This window comes from Mycteria americana, chromosome 4, assembly GCF_035582795.1.
Source record: "Mycteria americana isolate JAX WOST 10 ecotype Jacksonville Zoo and Gardens chromosome 4, USCA_MyAme_1.0, whole genome shotgun sequence".
Lineage (NCBI taxonomy): Eukaryota > Metazoa > Chordata > Aves > Ciconiiformes > Ciconiidae > Mycteria > Mycteria americana.
In genome coordinates this window covers 30,468,834-30,487,190 of record NC_134368.1, presented here as the reverse complement: position 1 = coordinate 30,487,190, position 18,357 = coordinate 30,468,834, and the positions used below count along the sequence as shown (strand labels likewise).

The 18,357-nt window shown below is 36.6% G+C and overlaps 1 protein-coding gene across 8 annotated transcripts in view; it reads left to right on the top strand.

Annotated features, from left to right (window-relative positions):
- FRYL (FRY like transcription coactivator) overlaps positions 1 to 18,357 on the top strand; it is a 178,006-nt gene that overhangs the window by 145,223 nt on the left and 14,426 nt on the right. For all 8 annotated transcript variants that reach the window (XM_075500035.1, XM_075500034.1, XM_075500032.1 and 5 more), the window contains 9 exons: positions 818 to 1,015; positions 2,272 to 2,433; positions 2,721 to 2,795; positions 4,235 to 4,411; positions 7,164 to 7,367; positions 9,213 to 9,383; positions 13,440 to 13,693; positions 15,886 to 16,093; positions 18,103 to 18,252. In XM_075500035.1, the coding sequence (XP_075356150.1) occupies positions 818 to 1,015; positions 2,272 to 2,433; positions 2,721 to 2,795; positions 4,235 to 4,411; positions 7,164 to 7,367; positions 9,213 to 9,383; positions 13,440 to 13,693; positions 15,886 to 16,093; positions 18,103 to 18,252 (1,599 nt within the window). The remainder of the gene's footprint in view (positions 1 to 817; positions 1,016 to 2,271; positions 2,434 to 2,720; positions 2,796 to 4,234; positions 4,412 to 7,163; positions 7,368 to 9,212; positions 9,384 to 13,439; positions 13,694 to 15,885; positions 16,094 to 18,102; positions 18,253 to 18,357) is intronic.

The following is an 18,357-nucleotide window of genomic DNA, read 5'->3' as shown; positions in this document are numbered from 1 at the left end:
AAACCCCAGACATCCTGCTAATTTCAAAAACTGGAAGATTTAAGTTTGCGGCAGAATCCTAACATTTTCATGAGTGTAAATCTTAACCCTCCCAAGGTGCTGCTTTTGGTGTAAGTCTCTTCTGTGATCCACTCCACGGTCTCTGTAGTTGAAACTGCTGAATTATTTACATTACCTTAATCATCTTTTTAAGGAGAGTGCACTTAACTCAGCCTCTGCCTATTATGTTCTCATACTTTTGCCCTGGCTTTGTTAAGCACTCCATCGGTTTGATACTGTATAAAAACCTTGTAAATGTTTTTTGCTTTTTTTTAAGATCTTTGAAATGCGTGAGGAAATAGAAAGCACAAAATATTTTTGTCTGTTTCAAGTTCAGTTTAATCAGCCCATAAGTGTAAAATAATTTAAAATGCCAGGAGGTGAAAGTTATTTGGCTTTTAAACGCTATTAATTTTTATCTTCTGGGGCATGAAGAGCAGATACTTCAGACAATGGTAAAAAACATAGTGTAAATACAGGGAGCGTGGGACATGGTACAGGATCTGGTGCGGCTGGCACTGTGACCCTGGAGCTAGTGAGCCTGCCCGGCTGGACCTGACCGCCCACCGTGGGGTGACCTGGCGCCTTGCCGCTGCCTTCCCAGCACTTCGAGGTCCGAAGCTGCCCACCTGTGCTAGCACCTTGCAGCCACATGTAGAAGATTGGAGCATTTGGTTTTGGGAATCTTGCAATGAATCAGTGCAAAATCCTACTGTACCTTAAAAATGGCTGTCTTGTTTGAAGTGATTGTTTTGTAATTTGTGTATGTTCTCTTTAGAGTCCATATTGGAAGGAAGCCCTTAATATTTTGAAACTGGTTGTGTCTCGATCAGCAAGCCTTGTTGTACCTAATGATATTCCAAAGTCTTATGGAGGTGACATAGGTTCTCCTGAAATCTCTTTCACAAAAATTTTTAATAATGTCTCCAAGGAGCTACCTGGGAAGACCTTAGATTTTCATTTTGATATATCAGAGGTAATTATTATATTTAAATTACAATGCAATAATGACTGTTGCAAACTCAGATTTGTTTTCTCTTAGCCTTCTGCATTTATATGTTTTAAAATAAATATCATTTTTAAGAATGGCAGATGTTGAAGTTTTACGTACATGTAATTAGAGTCATGCTGAAAGATAGACTTTGAATTCTTTTATGTTTTGTTTTTGCATTTTTCCCCCTTTGAATGTCTGGAGAGTTAATTACTAAAAGTCAATAGGATTATTCTCAAGGATATTTCAGCTGTGTCAGAGAGCAGGCTAATGCAGCTGGCTGCTGCTTGCAGCTGAATGCTCCAGGCTTTCATCAAATGAAGGGTTGTGCATTCAAGGGCTGAGAGGATTAAAACCCTGTACTGCAGTTTTGGTGTGACTTTGGAAGGGGGAGAAAATTTAGAGGAGGGAGTAGGATACAGAATGTAGGAACCTCAGTGTGAGGTGGACACAACTGGAGAAAAACCTCCTGTAGTTAAAAACAACACCCCTACCCCCTAGTTAGGGTTCATTAGAACTGAAAACGATATATTAATACAGCTGATGCTTATTCTATGTCTGAAAAGGGGAGCATAGCCAAATGACTGCAGTGTAATACAGAGATGTGAAAATCGTAGAAACTTTAGAAGTAGTCAAAAATAAGGGCTCCTGGTTGAAGCTGACCCTAGATAATGATTGGAGACATAGATGTCTTAGGAGCTTTATTTAAATTGGTAAGTTAATTCCTTACTGGAAATTTCAGTGCATGCAGGTAACTGAGAGACAAGATGAATTCCCACAGAGTTCACTGGAGAAGCATTTGCTGTCAAAAGGGCTGAATTTGATCTTTGGTTTTTAGAAGAGTGTGTGTGTGTGTGTGTGTTAGTGCAGTTGCTGGTCTGTGAAAACAATTTGTTCATGTTTGTGAATGATTCTATAGAGAAGCTTTGCGTCTTTTAAACTTAAAGCATAATTGTTTTTAAAGTGTGTTTAAAAAAATATAACTGGATTGTCAGCATAAAACTTTCATAATTCAAAAAACTGCAAGTCAGCAGAATGGCAGTCTCCTGGGTAGAGTAGAAGTATTCAGCTTTGTATTTGCCAGTGTACCGATGCTTAGTGGATTAGGCATGGGCTTCACAGAATGCTTAAAAACAGACAAACCCTCCTACATTTTATATAATACTAAATTCTGAAATCGAATGTGTAGTCTTTACTAATATGGATTTGAATTTTAAGAAAGCATTTGTTGTCTTTGATAGACACCAATCATTGGGAATAAGTATGGTGATCAACACAGCGCAGCTGGTAGAAATGGGAAGCCAAAAGTTATTGCTGTCACCCGGAGCACTTCTTCAACTTCATCAGGCTCCAATTCAAATGCATTAGTTCCTGTCAGCTGGAAGAGACCACAGCTATCTCAGGTACATTGTGTCTCAAGCACATTATACATATATTATAGACAGTGTTTATGAATGTATAAAAAAAATTTGCTGACATGTAATTTGAAGTCTATATTGTGTCTTAGCAAAACTATAAATGAATATAGCATAAACTAAAAGCTAATACTAGTGAAAAGAAAAAATGGTAAGATTCTTTTTAGAGGATGTCAGCATGCAAGATGACAAGTTAAAAATGCAGATGTTTTACATTTTTACCTGGACATCCAGCAAATGCCTTGCTATGTGATTTTCTTTGGTATATTTTTCAGAGAAGAACTAGGGAGAAGCTAATGAATGTGCTTTCTCTGTGTGGTCCAGAATCTGGTCTTCCCAAGAATCCTTCAGTAAGTGGTGATGGTGGTGTGTTTTGGTTTTTAAATTCCAGTAGCGGGAATGCCATTACGTTTTCAGGTATTGGTGAAGTTATGAAGAGCAGTTTCAAGAAGTCCAGTGGGCACTGTTCTTTACAAGACAGATTTCAAAACAGTATTTAAATTCAGCCAAAACGAATGTTGCCGTCTCAGTGAATTTAGGTTGGTCTTACAGGGAGGACTATATGTTTTAAAGCAAAGATAAATTACTAGGATTGATTCTTAATTTTTATCTTATGTGGTTATCAAAACAAGATTTTTTAAAGTCCTTGGATTGGAACTCAAATCTTTCCTCTCCAAATTAAATTAGTTGGCTACTAAGGAGCTCCGTTGATCAGACTAATCCTTAATAATTTTTCTCAACACTTTACATTCTTCATAGAAGAGCAGGACTACCCTGCCACTCCAGAATATTATGTTGTATGTTTGAGGCTGCAGGTATGAATTTTAATTGTGTTGCCTAGAAGAGGGGATGGAGCTAGGTCTCCCCTGTTCTGAGTAAATCTCTGTCTAGTCCATTATAAATAAGATGTGCTTTAGAGAGAAGGGGCAGCAATGGCTGAGGGCTGCAAGGATGTTGATGCTGTATTGAAAATACTATAGAATCCATTGAAAATGACCGGTGGATCACATGCCTTCAAACTAACATGGATATCAGTAGGAACAATAGTCGTAACTATTGAGTAAAAATAGGCCGATGGTGTTACTTCTGTGTATGGCACAGAAAACACCCCCATTGGCATACTAAGCTTAATGGTGGTGATGACATTAAGAGCTTTTAAAATAAAGTGAGTAGCCTGCCTTGGTTATCATCTAGAATATTGTTTTTTATTGTGACATAGAAGTTCTTAGCTGGGGAAAAATATTGATGGGAGGCAGATCTTTAACCTAGTGGAAGAGGTTAAAATAAATAAAGTTAGATGCCTGAAAGCTGAAACTGAAGAGATTTTTAAAAATTCAAATGGAAATAAACAGCAAATTGTAATTTGTGAAGATTATCATCACTGGAAGCCAGCACTGGACACCTTTTTAAAGGTATACAGTCCTTCCACAGAAATTGGTAGGCAAAAATGATATGGCCTCTGTCATGTGGATGATTATTATGGTGGATTTTTTGTTCTTAAGTTTGACTAATATTGTGGTTATGAAAATGAAGGTTCAGGGATATATTTTTCTTTATTTGTACCTTTGCAGCTCTCAGTTACGTTAAGGAGAGAACGATATCGCTCGTTTAAAAATGTTTAAAATCCAACTAGTCTTGAAAAAATTGCAGTCTACACTTGCCCTAGTATTATCATTATAGTGGTAAGCTAACTGCCGCTAATGCCATTAAATTGCAGGAAGCAGGATAGCTTACTTCTGGAGTTACAGAAGTTGGAATTTTTTATTTATATTTTTACCCATATCTGCAGGTTGTGTTTTCTTCTAATGAAGACTTGGAAGTTGGAGATCAACAAACTAGTCTTATTTCAACAACAGAAGAAGTGATTCAAGAGGAGGAAGTGGCTGTAGAAGACAATACCAGTGAACAACAATTTGGAGTTTTTAAAGACTTTGACTTTTTAGATGTTGAATTGGAAGATGCAGAGGTGAGACCTTGGGATTTCTTCTGTGTATTTCCATTTGAGAACGTTTTAAAAATTAGGCTATGTTGGTGCAATTCTAAGGAATTGGCAGCTCTTCTAACTAATCCAATTGGGAAGAATTTCTGACATGATTGAACTTAACTTACACGATAAAGAAACCTGTGTCACAAACTTCGCAGTGCTAAGTTGTTGCAAATTGTTGGGTGTTTTTTGCAGGAGGGTTGGGATTGTTTGGGGGAGGTTAAGTGACTTAATCTGAAAGTGAAGTGATATGATGGTATAAGCCAATGACAGAATGAACACCTGGGTACAATGCGGTAGAAGACTTAATTATGGAACAATATCTTAAGAAAATAACATAATCTTTGTTCCTGATATGTTTCTGCATTTTGAAAACATGAAGAATAGCTTTCAAAGTTACAAACTGTATGATATACTATCTCATTATATACGATTAACTTGGTCACCATAATTGCTTGCACTGACTTTTACATTATATCTGGTTTGTTGCAGTTCTTATGTTTCCTCCACTTCTCTTCCTGTCAAAAAAGAGAGAGGGGAGGTAAAACAAAATTAAATATTGAGAAATAGTAAAGATCCTGTTAACAGTTGTTACTTGTTTGGGGTAAATAAAAGGCTTCAGTCCAGAATTTGCTAAAGCTTAAAATTAGGACTGTAAAAGGACTGGGGAGAAGAAATCAAACGCTTTCTAGTTTCTTTCAGTGCTTTTGTTACAGTCTGTACAAAATACTGAATTAGTAATGGAGACCCTTGCAGGTCAACAAAGCTACTAGGAAGAATATCTGCCTATCTAAACCCTAAGATTGTTCTTCTCGTGATTAATCTAGCCCTTTTTACAAAAACTTGCTCTTTTTTCCCCTAATACTTTAGTTCTGTCTCACTTTCTTCATGCTTTGTGTGTACTGATTCACTTCAGCCAATATTTGCATCTTCTAGGAAAAGTACAGGCTCACTGCGGTCTATTGCATATATGTGACCACACACTATACAGATACAAATTCCTATATTGAATGCAAGTAGTCAAACAGTTCAGAATCATCAAGGCTCAATAGTAGTAAAATATTATTTTAACACTAGATGGGGCTTTGCAGGTAGGATGCCAAAAATTGAAAACTTTACCAAACCAAGTTAATCTTTAACTTCATTTTCTGTATTATTTTAATAGCAGATCATAATGAATAAAAGACAGTTTCTTTCTCATTACTTGCCTGTATTGCAACATGTAGTGCTATACTTGAAAGAAAAAAAATAAAAAGTACAGCTTGTACAAATTTAGGGCATTACATATAAATTGTGCAGCATATAAAAGATCTGCCTAGTTCTGCACCAAAAATATAGAATGTTCTTTGTTGCTAATAATTAAATGTCAACAATATGAACTGGGGCTTTTACATTAAAATCTGAGTAATATTCAGGTTAAATTTAAGTGCTTCAGCCCACAGAAGTAGTTCTTTGTTGTTGTTGGGATTCTTTTGCTTTTTCTTTTGCTTTGCAAAGCAAAGCAAAAGAATGGGATACTGTTGTTGTTGGGATACTTTTCATCTTTTTGGAGCAAAACAAATCACTAAGAGGGAAAGAGACTACAAAATACTTAGTTTGCTTTGCATATTTAACACATCATGATGATCTCTTAAGTCTCAAGAGACACTCTCTCTGTTAGAGCAGTTTTGGAACCCGTACTTGCACATTTGGGGCTAGATGTGGGATTTTCAGAACTTCCTGTAGTCTGGCGAAGTGAACTGATCAGGTTTTCCATCTTAGATGAATTGTTGAAGGTTGACAAAGCGCTTGACAAAAATCAGAGATCATTATTGTACTTGTGAATTAAAACACTAGTGTTTTTAAGATATGGACTTCTCTTAGTATGTTGGATGTTTGAAACCCAAGTATCCCAGCTTTAAATGTGCAAACAGACAGGATCCAGTTATTGATGTTTAGGGTGCATTTCATGAAACTGACACAAAGTAGCTGGTTAAACAGTTAATGAAGACATTGCTTTTTCTACAACCTGTATAGAATTAATGTTGATGGTGCTTTGTCAGTTGGATGTGGTCAGTTTAGATTCATGTGTGTTAGTTAAAGAATTTCATTGAATGTTTGTTGAAACAGTTGCTTTACATGTTACGCTAGAGAAAATGTATCATAAGCATGCTGGTTTTAGTGTTTTGTTGTCTGTTCATTTTTTTAATCAATCTCCCATTAGAAAGAGAAATTATTTTAAGTACTAGCTTTTTGACTAAAGCTTTTTTCCAGAGCTTGAATCAGTCTTTTACTGTTGGCAAATCTTATGTAATAAAACATTTTTCCCTGGTTCTAGAGTATCTTTAAGTGTTTGTCCTCGTTCTTTCTAATTATATGTGTTTTCCTTTTTGCTAACCAGGAGCTGCAGGTAAGTTGCAGCCTGGTGTCCTGGCTTGTTCATCTGTTGTTGTCTGTGGTGTGTTTGTACTTTTTAGTCAGATATATAAAATTGATACTGATACAGTTCTAGATTATATATTGAGTTACTTTCCAAGAAGATATTAAAAAGATTTCTACTTCATTTGCCATATATTTTAATTTATCTACAAACATCATTTAACAAGGTATTTAAAATTTTAATAAAATTAAAGGGCTGATTGAAACTCTGTTCATAATGCATTCAGTACTTGTGTTTTCTGTGTTGCATTTGTGTATTAATTTTATTATGTTGAAATTCGTACATACATATGTGTGCACACTTTTTTTATTACAGGGTGAAAGCATGGACAACTTCAACTGGGGCGTTCGTAGGCGCTCTCTTGACAGTATTGACAAAGGAGACACACCGTCTCTTCAAGAATGTCAGTATTCAGGTAGCACACCTAGCTTGAACTTGACCAACCAGGAAGATACTGATGAGTCTTCAGAAGAAGAAGCAGCCCTGACTGCAAGTCAGATACTGTCTCGTTCGCAGATGGTAAGTTATTTTTCTGTGAAAGGAATGTTTAATGTCCAGTTCTGTTTAACATCTTTATCAATGATCTGGACGAAGGGATCGAGTGCACTCTCAGTAAGTTTGCAGACGACACCAAGTTGTGTGGGAGTGTTGATCTGCTGGAGGGTAGGCAGGCTCTGCAGAGGGACCTGGACAGGCTGGATCGATGGGCTGGGGTGAATTGTATGAGGTTTAACAAGGCCAAGTGCAAGGTCCTGCACTTGGGCCACAGCAACCCCATGCAACGCTACAGGCTTGGGGAAGAGTGGCTGGAAAGCTGCCTGGCAGAGAAGGACCTGGGGGTGTTGGTTGACAGCCGCCTGAATACGAGCCAGCAGTGTGCCCAGGCGGCCAAGAAAGCCAATGGCATCCTGGCCTGTATCAAAAATAGCGTGGCCAGCAGGACTAGGGAAGTGATTGTCCCCCTGTACTCGGCACTGGTGAGGCCGCACCTCGAATACTGTGTTCAGTTTTGGGCCCCCCACTACAAGAGGGATATTGAGGTACTGGAGCGCGTACAGAGAAGGGCAACGAAGCTGGTGAAGGGTCTGGAGCAGAAGTCTTATGAGGAGCGGCTGAGGGAGCTGGGACTGTTTAGCCTGGAGAAAAGGAGGCTGAGGGGAGACCTCATCGCTCTCTACAACTACCTGAAAGGAGGTTGTAGAGAGGTGGGGGTCGGTCTCTTCTCCCAGGTAACAAGTGATAGGACAAGAGGAAATGGCCTCAAGTTGCGCCAGGGGAGGTTTAGACTGGATATTAGGAAATTTTTCTTCACCGAGAGGGTTATCAAGCATTGGAACAGACTGCCCAGGGAAGTGGTTGAGTCGCCATCCCTGGAGGTATTTAAAGGACGTTTGGATGAGGTACTTAGAGACATGGTGTAGTGGTGGTTTTTGGCAGTGTTAGGTTTATGGTTGGACTCGATGATCTTAAAGGTCTTTTCCAACCTATATGATTCTGTGATTCTGTGAATCTGAGAACTTAAGCTTTCACTTGCACTTTTAATGGATAAGTATGGCTCACACTTTCAGCCTAAGTGAACTAAAGAGGAACTAAATTCATGTGGCTAAGCTTCTTTTTCATAACAACATCAATGAAGGGAAAGAGTTACTTTACCTACTGGTGGTACATAACGAGTTTATAGTTCTAGTGCAACACTAATTTTTTTAGCGTTATACTTTATACTTACTATATTTGTTTAAATATAAGCACTAAATTGCATGTGTTATATACAAACTGTGTGTCTTTGTGGATTCCTAGCTTCAGAAAAAAAAAAAAAAAAATAATAAGGACAAGAGCAGTAAGTGGGAGCCTCAGTTGTGTTTAACCATTAAAATTGCTAATTTAATTATGGATTTTGAAGAAGCATGTGTACATATAACTGAGGAAAATCAAGAATGCTGGCCACTCAGAAGTCTCTCTGCATTACAAAAATTAAATTAGGAAAAAATTGAGTGGGTGGGGAGCAGCAGGCTCAGACTTCAGGCAAAGTTTGTATTAATGTTGGCCATAACAAAGAGCTCTGCTCTTCAGTGTTTTCAGTCTCGCATTTCATCAGTGCCAAAGACCTTTAAGAACAAGAAAGGAAATAATTTTCTGGATCCCAAAGATAACTTCAAACTTCTCTTCAAAGTTAAATGTTACAGAAATGCACATGATGGTTGTAATGGTTTTAGTGTAAAGCTGTTAAACTCATAATATGTAAATAAATTCAAACAGATAACCATACTGAAACAGCCTGTTTAAAAGCTAACGTGTGTTTTCCCTGTAATTTATATGTTCGATAAACTATGAAGAATTTCACGTTTTCTTTCTTTTCTGTCTTAGTTAAACAGCGATTCTGCCATAGATGAAACAATATCAGATCATGCTGGTTTATCACTTCAGTCCCAAGATTCCACTAGCAGTGTGGGAACAGAAGAGGTGCTTCAAATCAGAACTGAGACCCCAAGTTTGGAGGCTTCTCCTCTAGATAACTCTAGCAACCAGCTGCCTGAGGTGGGGAGAAATGTAGGCTGGTGCATGGCTGATTTGGGCTCCTTCTAGTGTTTAGTAGCAACTTTGGCTTTCTTTTCAACTGAATTTTCAGCTGTTACACTGATTATTTGATTTGCTTTTAATATTTCTAACCTGTTGGAATGTTCTTACAAAACGTTTCCTCAGTATGAAAACTACCTGGGATGGACTGAGGGAACCTACCACAGGTTAAAAATATTCTTGAAGGGCTGTTAATGATCATTTCATGGTGCAGAATGAAAATAGGCTAATATTCAAAGATGCTTTTACTTGATATGGTTGAAATCCTTCTTCAGCAACATTTTCTTTCAAATACTTTTTTATATTTCCCCACCCTTTTTTTTTAATTGCTTTCTTTGGGTTAATGTGATTGGTGCTATATGGGAGTAAAACCTCAGGCCAGCTGTGTTAGCAGTTGGTTCCATTAAATAATCCTTTAAAAAGGACCACAGAATGCTAGTGGTATACTTTTTTGGAAAGGCCTGTGTGGACTGAGACAGATTTCAAGCTAATGGCCGCCTGCAAATCTGTGAGTACTTCAGTTTCTTGGTTTTTAAAATCTTTTGAATAATTTAAAATTTAAAAATCTCATTTAAAGTAAAACTCTCATCTGCTGCAATTCCTACAATATTTAGCAGTTGTAGCTAAAACCTCAATATGCTGGGTTTTTTCCTTGAATTTGAAGTGGCTTGGTTTAGGTGGACATTTTATCTCTTCAGTTAAAATTATTGATGCTACTGGCAATCTTATTTTTATTTGGACAAGCATTGCTAATCCCATCTTTAACAGAACATACAGTTTTATTGAGTTTTCCAGAAAATTAAGCTATTCCTATGTGTATTTGAATAACCAGTGCACCATTTACACTTCAGAATGAATCTTCAGCCAGGTTGGTCTAAACAGTCAACTGACTGGTTCAAGTGACTGGGGTTTCTGAACAAAGGCTCTAGTCTACCTGTTTGCTACCTAGAAAATCACTCGTCTTAACAGGCAAATCACCCACCTAGTTAACATTTAATGAAGATAACTGTAAGAACGAGAGGTTTACTTGGAGTACAGCAAAGGGAAAGTGTGGGTGACTCAGTTTTTGTGATAAAATCCTCACCTTCTAAAAGTGTAATATTGTGGCTTTTATAAAGCAGCTTTTTCCCCCATTTTTCATATTTTTCCATTAGGATTATCTATAAGCTTTTTTTAAAAGTGGTTACATTGCAGTTGATAAATTATCTCAACTTTTGTAGAGCACTTGTGCTTAGATTGTCAAACAAATCGTTCTGTTAGTGCTTCAACTGCTTGTCTACAACATGCATTTTTGTTCCAATAGAATTTTGGGTGAGGAAGAACACTTAATCTGGATTATTTTTTTCCATATAGGATAGATGGTTTATGTTAAGATTTCAAAAGGGAGAAGCTATATATAAGCTGGGATTTTATAGAATGAAATTCACCATGATAGAACTTTTGTCTTCTCCGTTGTTCGCTTGTGGTACATTCTCAGCTGTGACTCATTTTTACGTTTTCATAGTTCTTTCTGAGGCTGCCTTCATGCTCGGATTCATTGTTTTTCTGCAGCTCCCTTTATAAAACCACTATACTTCTGATAATCCAGGTGAAAACATTCAAACAAAAAAAGCACCAATGTCATTAAAAATACTGAAAACATTTAAACTGGGCTGTAAAATAATTTCATGACTGAGCAGCATCCAGAAAAAATTGCTATATCAAAAAAAAAAAAAAGACTGCAAATGCATATAACTGCAATTGCTAAATGTGATGTGTTCCACGTTTATTTTGTGCTTGTTAGAATATGGGATTCAGTCAAATACATATGTTTTCTTCAAGCACAGTTCAAACGCTCAAAGTTATCTACAAGAGCTAGCTATCTAGTTGGATTTTGTTGCTAAAAGGGAGAGCTGGCTTTATGCCTCTTACGGAATGAGCTTGAAAATATGCATACTATCAACTCACTTTGAAAAATTTGTGAAGCCAGTAAACTAATTTTGTTCTGAATTCTTATACTGCACACCTCGCAGCATAGTGCAGTTGTTTTTTTCCTATGCCCATATACTTTATATATAACTCTTTCAACACAGGCATTTCATTGCATGCCAAATGTCAGTTATCAGAATGTTTTTAATATAAATAAATATGTATCAAAATTTATCTGAGGTAAAATAAAAAAAAAAATTGAAGCCATTCTTTAAAAATGTGTGCCTGTGCTGGTTAGATGCAGTTGAGTTCCTTGTTTCTCTTGTAGGGATGCTGAAGAGTTAAGTAAAAAGGTTACTTGAATGTATTTGGCTGATTCCCAGTAATGGCATGTATCTTTGCAAAAAGGACATTTCACAGTCCAGTTGGGAATTTACAGTCTAGCTTACAAGAATATTTTCAGTTTTGTACAATAAGTTTTACAAGCTTAAGTATATGAAAGTTTCTGACTAAAATGATTCTCTATTTTACTCACTTGCACTGTAGATTTATGAGGGAATGGTTTACTAGAAGTAATTTTACTTAGATTCTGGGGAGTTGTCAACTATATAGATCACATTTTTAAGATACTTGAAGAACATTCATGTTGGTAGTAAAGACATGTTACACGGAAAACTTCAGAAATCAGGAGTGCTGGCACTATGAAGACTAACAGCTGTAAATTTATTAACTAGTAATTAGCACTTAAATATTTTCTAAAAATGTATCCCTCATATGTACGTCTACCAGACACGATCAGTGCAGCTCTGTATCATATGTTAACATCTATAATAGAAATGGACCACTGCTTCACTCCAGATTATTTTGCTGTGGTATTGTAAAAGTGTCTTGCGTTCCCGTGTGCCTTAGCTGCTCAGTGTGACAAAATGGCTGTTCTGTGCAATAAAATTCCAGATTTGACTTTTACAAAAAGAGGCATTAGAAGTTGTGGTCACTAGCTGTGTCAGATGACAGCAGTGTCACATTGAGGAGTACCATAGTCAAAGTGAGATAAGGTTAGGATCACCATGAAAGAAAATGATATAGTTCTGTTTAAAGCTGAGTTGTCTTTTCTAATACGTGTACAGTTATTTATCTGTCAGAGGATCTGTTTAGACTGATGAAACCCATGAAGTGATGTGTATTCTCAGAGGCTGTCCAAAGGTTTGTTGACCAGTCTTGGATATGCCAGTAGAGGAAGACCAGCACACTAATAATGAAAACATGATAATTTGTGCCTTTAGGAAATAGCAAGTACAAGAAAGTGTTATTTTTATTCCACAGAAAAAGCCAGTAAAAGGTTTCAAATGGATTCATTGTAAATTAACTAAATCTGAATTCCTCTGTTCAATATAGTGATGTTAATGAGTATAACAATGCTAATGGAGGAAGAGGGAAGGGAGAAAGGGTCATTCTAATATTACCTACCTGAGTTTAATCATCGTCTTTTTACAATTGCCAGTGATTGAAAGCCTACATTTAGAGATTCAGGGTTAAACCCTTAAAGCTCCCCATATTAACAGTAATGGCAAAATAATAAAAATAGTGGAATGTCCCTTTTCCATTGTTCATCTGTTACACTGTTGCTCAGTTATGCTTTAGAAACTTGTTAAAATGGAGAGTAGAGAGGAGAAGAAATTTTCTGTACTGGTTCCAGACCCCAAACGCAAGCATGAGGCAGTCATATTGGTCTTTACCTAGAAAAATAAAATATGAAAGTCTTGATCGTGTTTGTTGTGATCTAAATATGTTTGAAGCTATTTGCAGATATTTTTCTGGGAGTGTTCCCTTAACAGATTTAATTGAGTGTATTTGAGAAACTGTATTTGCTATAAATAATAAGTCATATTCTAGGCTATTAATGGTAACCAGAAGTTATAAACGTTACAAATAGACTGCCTGTCTTTGCTCAAGTAAAACTGTGTGAACAATCCAAAGAGCTGAATGATTAAAGTATAAATGGATATTTGTAAACAATTTTTTATAACTCTGTTACTTTACCATAATAAAAGCTGATAAGAATACATAAACCCTGATAATAAAAGTAATAAAAGTATGTTTGATTCACAGGAAGGCAGTTCAGCCGTAAGGGATGAACAGGTTAGCACTGCTAGTGAAGACACTGGGTCATATCTATTACAAGAACAACAAGACTGTCTGGTCTGTCATGAATCTCTTGAGTTGGAAGAGACCCCAGAATTGGCAGAAGCAGCAGCTCCTGAGAGCTATTCTGAATCTATCTGTGAAGAGGATGTCACTCTTGCTTTGAAAGAGCTAGATGAGAGATGTGAAGAAGAAGAAGCGGACTTCTCTGGTTTGTCTAGGTAAGATTAATATCGGTTCTAAGTAACAGAAATCACATGTTAAGAGTGCATGAATCTCATGGTGTGGGTTTTCCATGAATCCCATAATACAAGTATCTAAAATGATGTTTTACATATCTGAAATAATGGTTGATTGGCGTTGCCTGTTACAGCAAATAAACTCAGTACTTTGCTCAGCAGTTGTTTCTGGTGCAGGGAAAACAGCTGTGCAGGAAAAGGTGAGAATTCTTGAATAAGAGAAATCTAGCACATTTCATCACCATCAGTAGGACAGAAATGTGAAAAGAGGTCAGAGGGCATTTTGGAGTGTTTTCTTGGCAGCCACCAGCTGCAAGCAATATAACATGGAAAAGCCCTTGAACTGCTGTGAATTATGGCACAACCTATTTTGGCACCCAAAGACAGGGAAAAAAAAAAGGTTGTTTTTTTTTTTTTTTTTAATCAAAGCTCCTGTAGGAGTCAGGCCAGTTTGTCTTTGAATTTGCCCAAGGTTTATTTTCAGTGTTAAGGTTAATCAGTCTCTTGTATATTTCTGAGACATTTTAAATTAAAATAATGTTTTTCCATTTTTTGATAACTATTGAGAGGGAAAGTTGTAGTTAGTCCTAGGTGGGTGAGTCATATTTAAAGTGAAACCCTAAGTCCCTTGAAAGTAACAGTCTAAGAAGGAGGGATAACAAACAAAAAAACCCAAACCAAAACAAACAAAAAAATTCCAAATTGTTCATAGGCTTGTTCATACTTAAAATTTGTTCAGAAGTTTAGATTGAATAATACATAGACTTGGTGTATATAGGAACACAGATGTAGTGTATATTCTGGCAGAGAGATCATTTAAGGAGCCTTTTACAGAAAAGGACACAATAGGATCTGTAAAAGACCAAGTCATTTGAGAAGGTTCTACTGGGACAGAGACAGAGAAATTGAATGTTGTAATCCCATACACAACCTACTGCAATATGCCTTGCAAGAATTAAAGGCTGGTACCAGTTAATAGCAGTTTATTTCCTAATGTGCAACTGAAAAATCTCTTAAGGTTTTAGTTTATTTACACTAAGCAAACAAACGAAAAATCCCATAGCTCTAGTTTGAAGAGCGACAGAGGTGATTATTTATAGGGTTGATACACTAGTTTAAAAATACCTGAAAATCTTTTTGACGCTTTGCTTACAAATATTATTCAAAAGGATTGCATCTTAGCTCTTGAGCTTTGTGCTACTAAAATGAACGTAACTAAAAACAGCACCCCACTTCTTGTTTAAGTCATGTTTAAGTCTTGTTTAAGACATGCTTGGTGCCACTGTGAATGAGGTGGTTGTTCTAGAGGAAAACGGTATGTGTTTAAAAAATTATTTTAATAAACTATATGTACTTGGAATCCTCCCACATGTATTTTTGCTGCGTAAGTACAATTATACAAGAAGAACTGTCAAAATGTATCATTCCTTGTAATACAGAAAATTTTAACAATTAAGTTAATGATTGTAAGTAGTAGCATTGATTAATTTATAGTTTGATATTTTTATTGCACGTTTGGTGCTTAATGGAAAGTATGACTGCAGAATGCTCTTTGAACAAAGGCCCGTTAAATTGATTGCCCATAAAAATGAAAGTGTTCCAATCTATCTCCATTCACTTATGCTGTTACTTAAGACAGTTATAAAATAGTATTACACTGCTAAATGAGCTCTTGTGTTTCTCTTAAGGAAAGCTAAAATTTGTTATAGATATTGGTGGACCATGTGTTTAGATGAATAAAAACTTGAAGAGTTGAATGTTAATTGAGTTATTGGGGGCATGAAAAAAAACAGGGTTTCTGAGTGGTGTATAGATATAGTGCTGTATATAGCTATATATAACATACAGATAGCCCTTTGTCTGTAGATATGCATGGAAATACATGTTTTAATAAACTTTGGAGGTACTTGAGAGTATAAGCCATTTTTTATATTGCAGTAGCAAAAGTTTTTTATTTTTTTACTCTTTTCTTGGTTCATAGTTACCTTATTTCATTGATTATTTATTTTACAAAACACTATTCTGAATTCCAAATTCTTATTTTTTTCTTCTTACCAAAACAGGTTTTTTTGTTGGTGGTGGGTCCCGTCCCGTCCCGTCCCCCCCCCCCCCCCCCCCCCCCCCCCCCCCCAAAATTCACTAAGGAGTTAATTTCTGCTGTTTGTTATTTATAGCCAAGATGAAGAAGAACAGGATGGTTTCCCAGAGGTACAAACTTCCCCACCTCCTTCACCATTTCTTTCTGCCATATTGGCAGCATTCCAACCAGTGGCGTACGATGATGAAGAGCAAGCCTGGCGCTGCCATGTCAATCAAATGCTGTCAGATACAGATGGATCTTGTGCTGTCTATACATTTCATGTCTTCTCAAGATTGTTTCAGGTCAGTGAATTGCCAGTGTGTGGTGGTTTGTCTGAAATCCTTTCCTCCTGTTTTCAAAACTATTATTCCCCTCCATAACTGCAAAAGCCGCAAGATTATGGTAGCAAGAAGCCTTAGAAAGCAAATCAAAAGCAGACAAAATAACCATGTTGCTAAAAGAATGTTACATGGTCATATACTGTTTTTCCGTGGGATATCTGCTGTATTCATTGTCTAGGAGTGATTCTACTCAGGAAAAACAAAAACAGCTAAAAAAACCCAGTTCAGTGTTTCTTATAAGCTCTTAGTTCAGGTTGTGTCCCTTCTTTTATTTTCTGAACGTCAGCCAGGTTCTGTGCTGATTACAGAATTAGTGTCTTCCTCCTGGGTTTTCTGTGGGATTCATTATTATGGGTTTGTAGCATAACAAACATTAATGAATTTATCTTGCATCTGTCTTGTGAGAAGAGGGTTTTTTTTCTGCAGAGAAGTAACTGAAACGCCAGGAGAATCCACTAAAGCTGGAAGTTTCAAATGCCTCTCTCTAACTGTATTTACCTCATAGATCTGATATCCAACACAAAATGTCTATGGCTTAATTTTTCTGGCTCCCTCCTCCCTATATGTAGGGGATGGGTTTTTCACATTTTCAAAGTAGTACTACTTGGACGTACATTATTCTTTGCAACTTCTTATGGGATAGGAGAAGCACAATTAATCCATTTTATTTACAGGCAACATGCCAAGTGGGCTAAGAGCAGATTCAGTACTACAAACCAAGACCTTATGACTCCAACCCTTTCTTATATCTCCAATATTAATTTTGCCTGCTGTTTGGTATATCATAATAAATTTCTCGTGAAAGCCTCACTTTGTTTAACCATGCTAGCAAGCATTTTATCCCATATGTATGGGCAGGTTTAGGGTTAGTACCATGAAGTAACTTACATGTGAAGAATTCATACTCTACCTTATCCATGGAATAACTTGTTTGTGCATCTATACCCATTTTCCATTTTTAGTTGAACTAAATATTTTGCCACAGCGCTGTGAAATTCCTGTTACTGGTTTTAGACTTTTGTCTTTTTGCTTCATCTAGACATGAGGGGTTTAGTTTCTCTGTATTATACCAAAGCTTAGCTGCAGTTGCTTTTCACACATTCATTCATTTCCTGAAAGTGGTAAAACGGGAGTTCATATTCTCTTGTGTCCATTAAAGAGGGAGCTAGAAAGAAAGGCGAAACTTTCTGTGGCTTGACAGGATAGCCCTCAGTCACCTGGAAAGGTGGATACTCTGGGAAAAGGGGCAATAGCGATCCAGGGCTTGAGCCTGGGCAAAGAAGTGTTCCTGAGGAGTTGTTACTGGGTACAGAGGAAGGTTAAAATAATTAAATGAGACCCTGGAGGCCTTGTTTGACTGGACCTTTCCATTTTGCCTTCTGGCTTCTAAACTGTGTTTAACTTTGCAGCTGTAAATACCATCTTTGTATAGTTTTATCCTACACATAACTTTCTAGGATTTATGAAATAATATATAGCAAAGCGCAGCATTGTATTAGGCCAAGCTGGCAGTCTGCATAATCAAACATGATATACATAGGACTGATTTTTGAAGAAGGTAGAAACCCTGCAGGTGGCAGTTTTGGACACAGATTGTGCTACACAGGTCATATTCTGACTCGTAAAACTCTGTATAATTTTCTGCAACACAAACACTTGAAAATGAATAAAACTACTATCTATACTGCATAAAGACAAAGTCATCCAGCTATACTGATGCTAAAGGCCTAGATGTGAAAGGAGTAATTGTCTTTATAGATACAGGCTGGTTTTATTTATTGATTGATTGCATTTTCTGGAGTTAGTTTTACATAAATATTCAGAGCAAATTATGTATTAGTTTGTAATTTAATGACAAAAATATATGCTGTCATGATGGAAATTTGCCCTGAAATTCTTAATCTAAAAAGCCAGAGGGAGGGGTAGTAAAATACAATGTAAAATAAATGTTTTTCTGATTTGATTTCTAGACCATTCAAAGAAAGTTTGTATCTATAACAAATGATTCAGTCAGCTTTCTTGGCGAAAGTCTACAGCGCATTGGAACAAAATTTAAAAGTTCTCTGGAAGTGATGATGTTATGTTCAGAATGTCCGACAGTCTTTGTGGATGCGGAAACGGTAAAAATCTCATAAATTTACACATTGAAATATCTGTCTGCTTAAACATTTTTATGTAACGTACAAAATGATGTTTTAACATTTGGAAAATAGCAATGCTCAGGA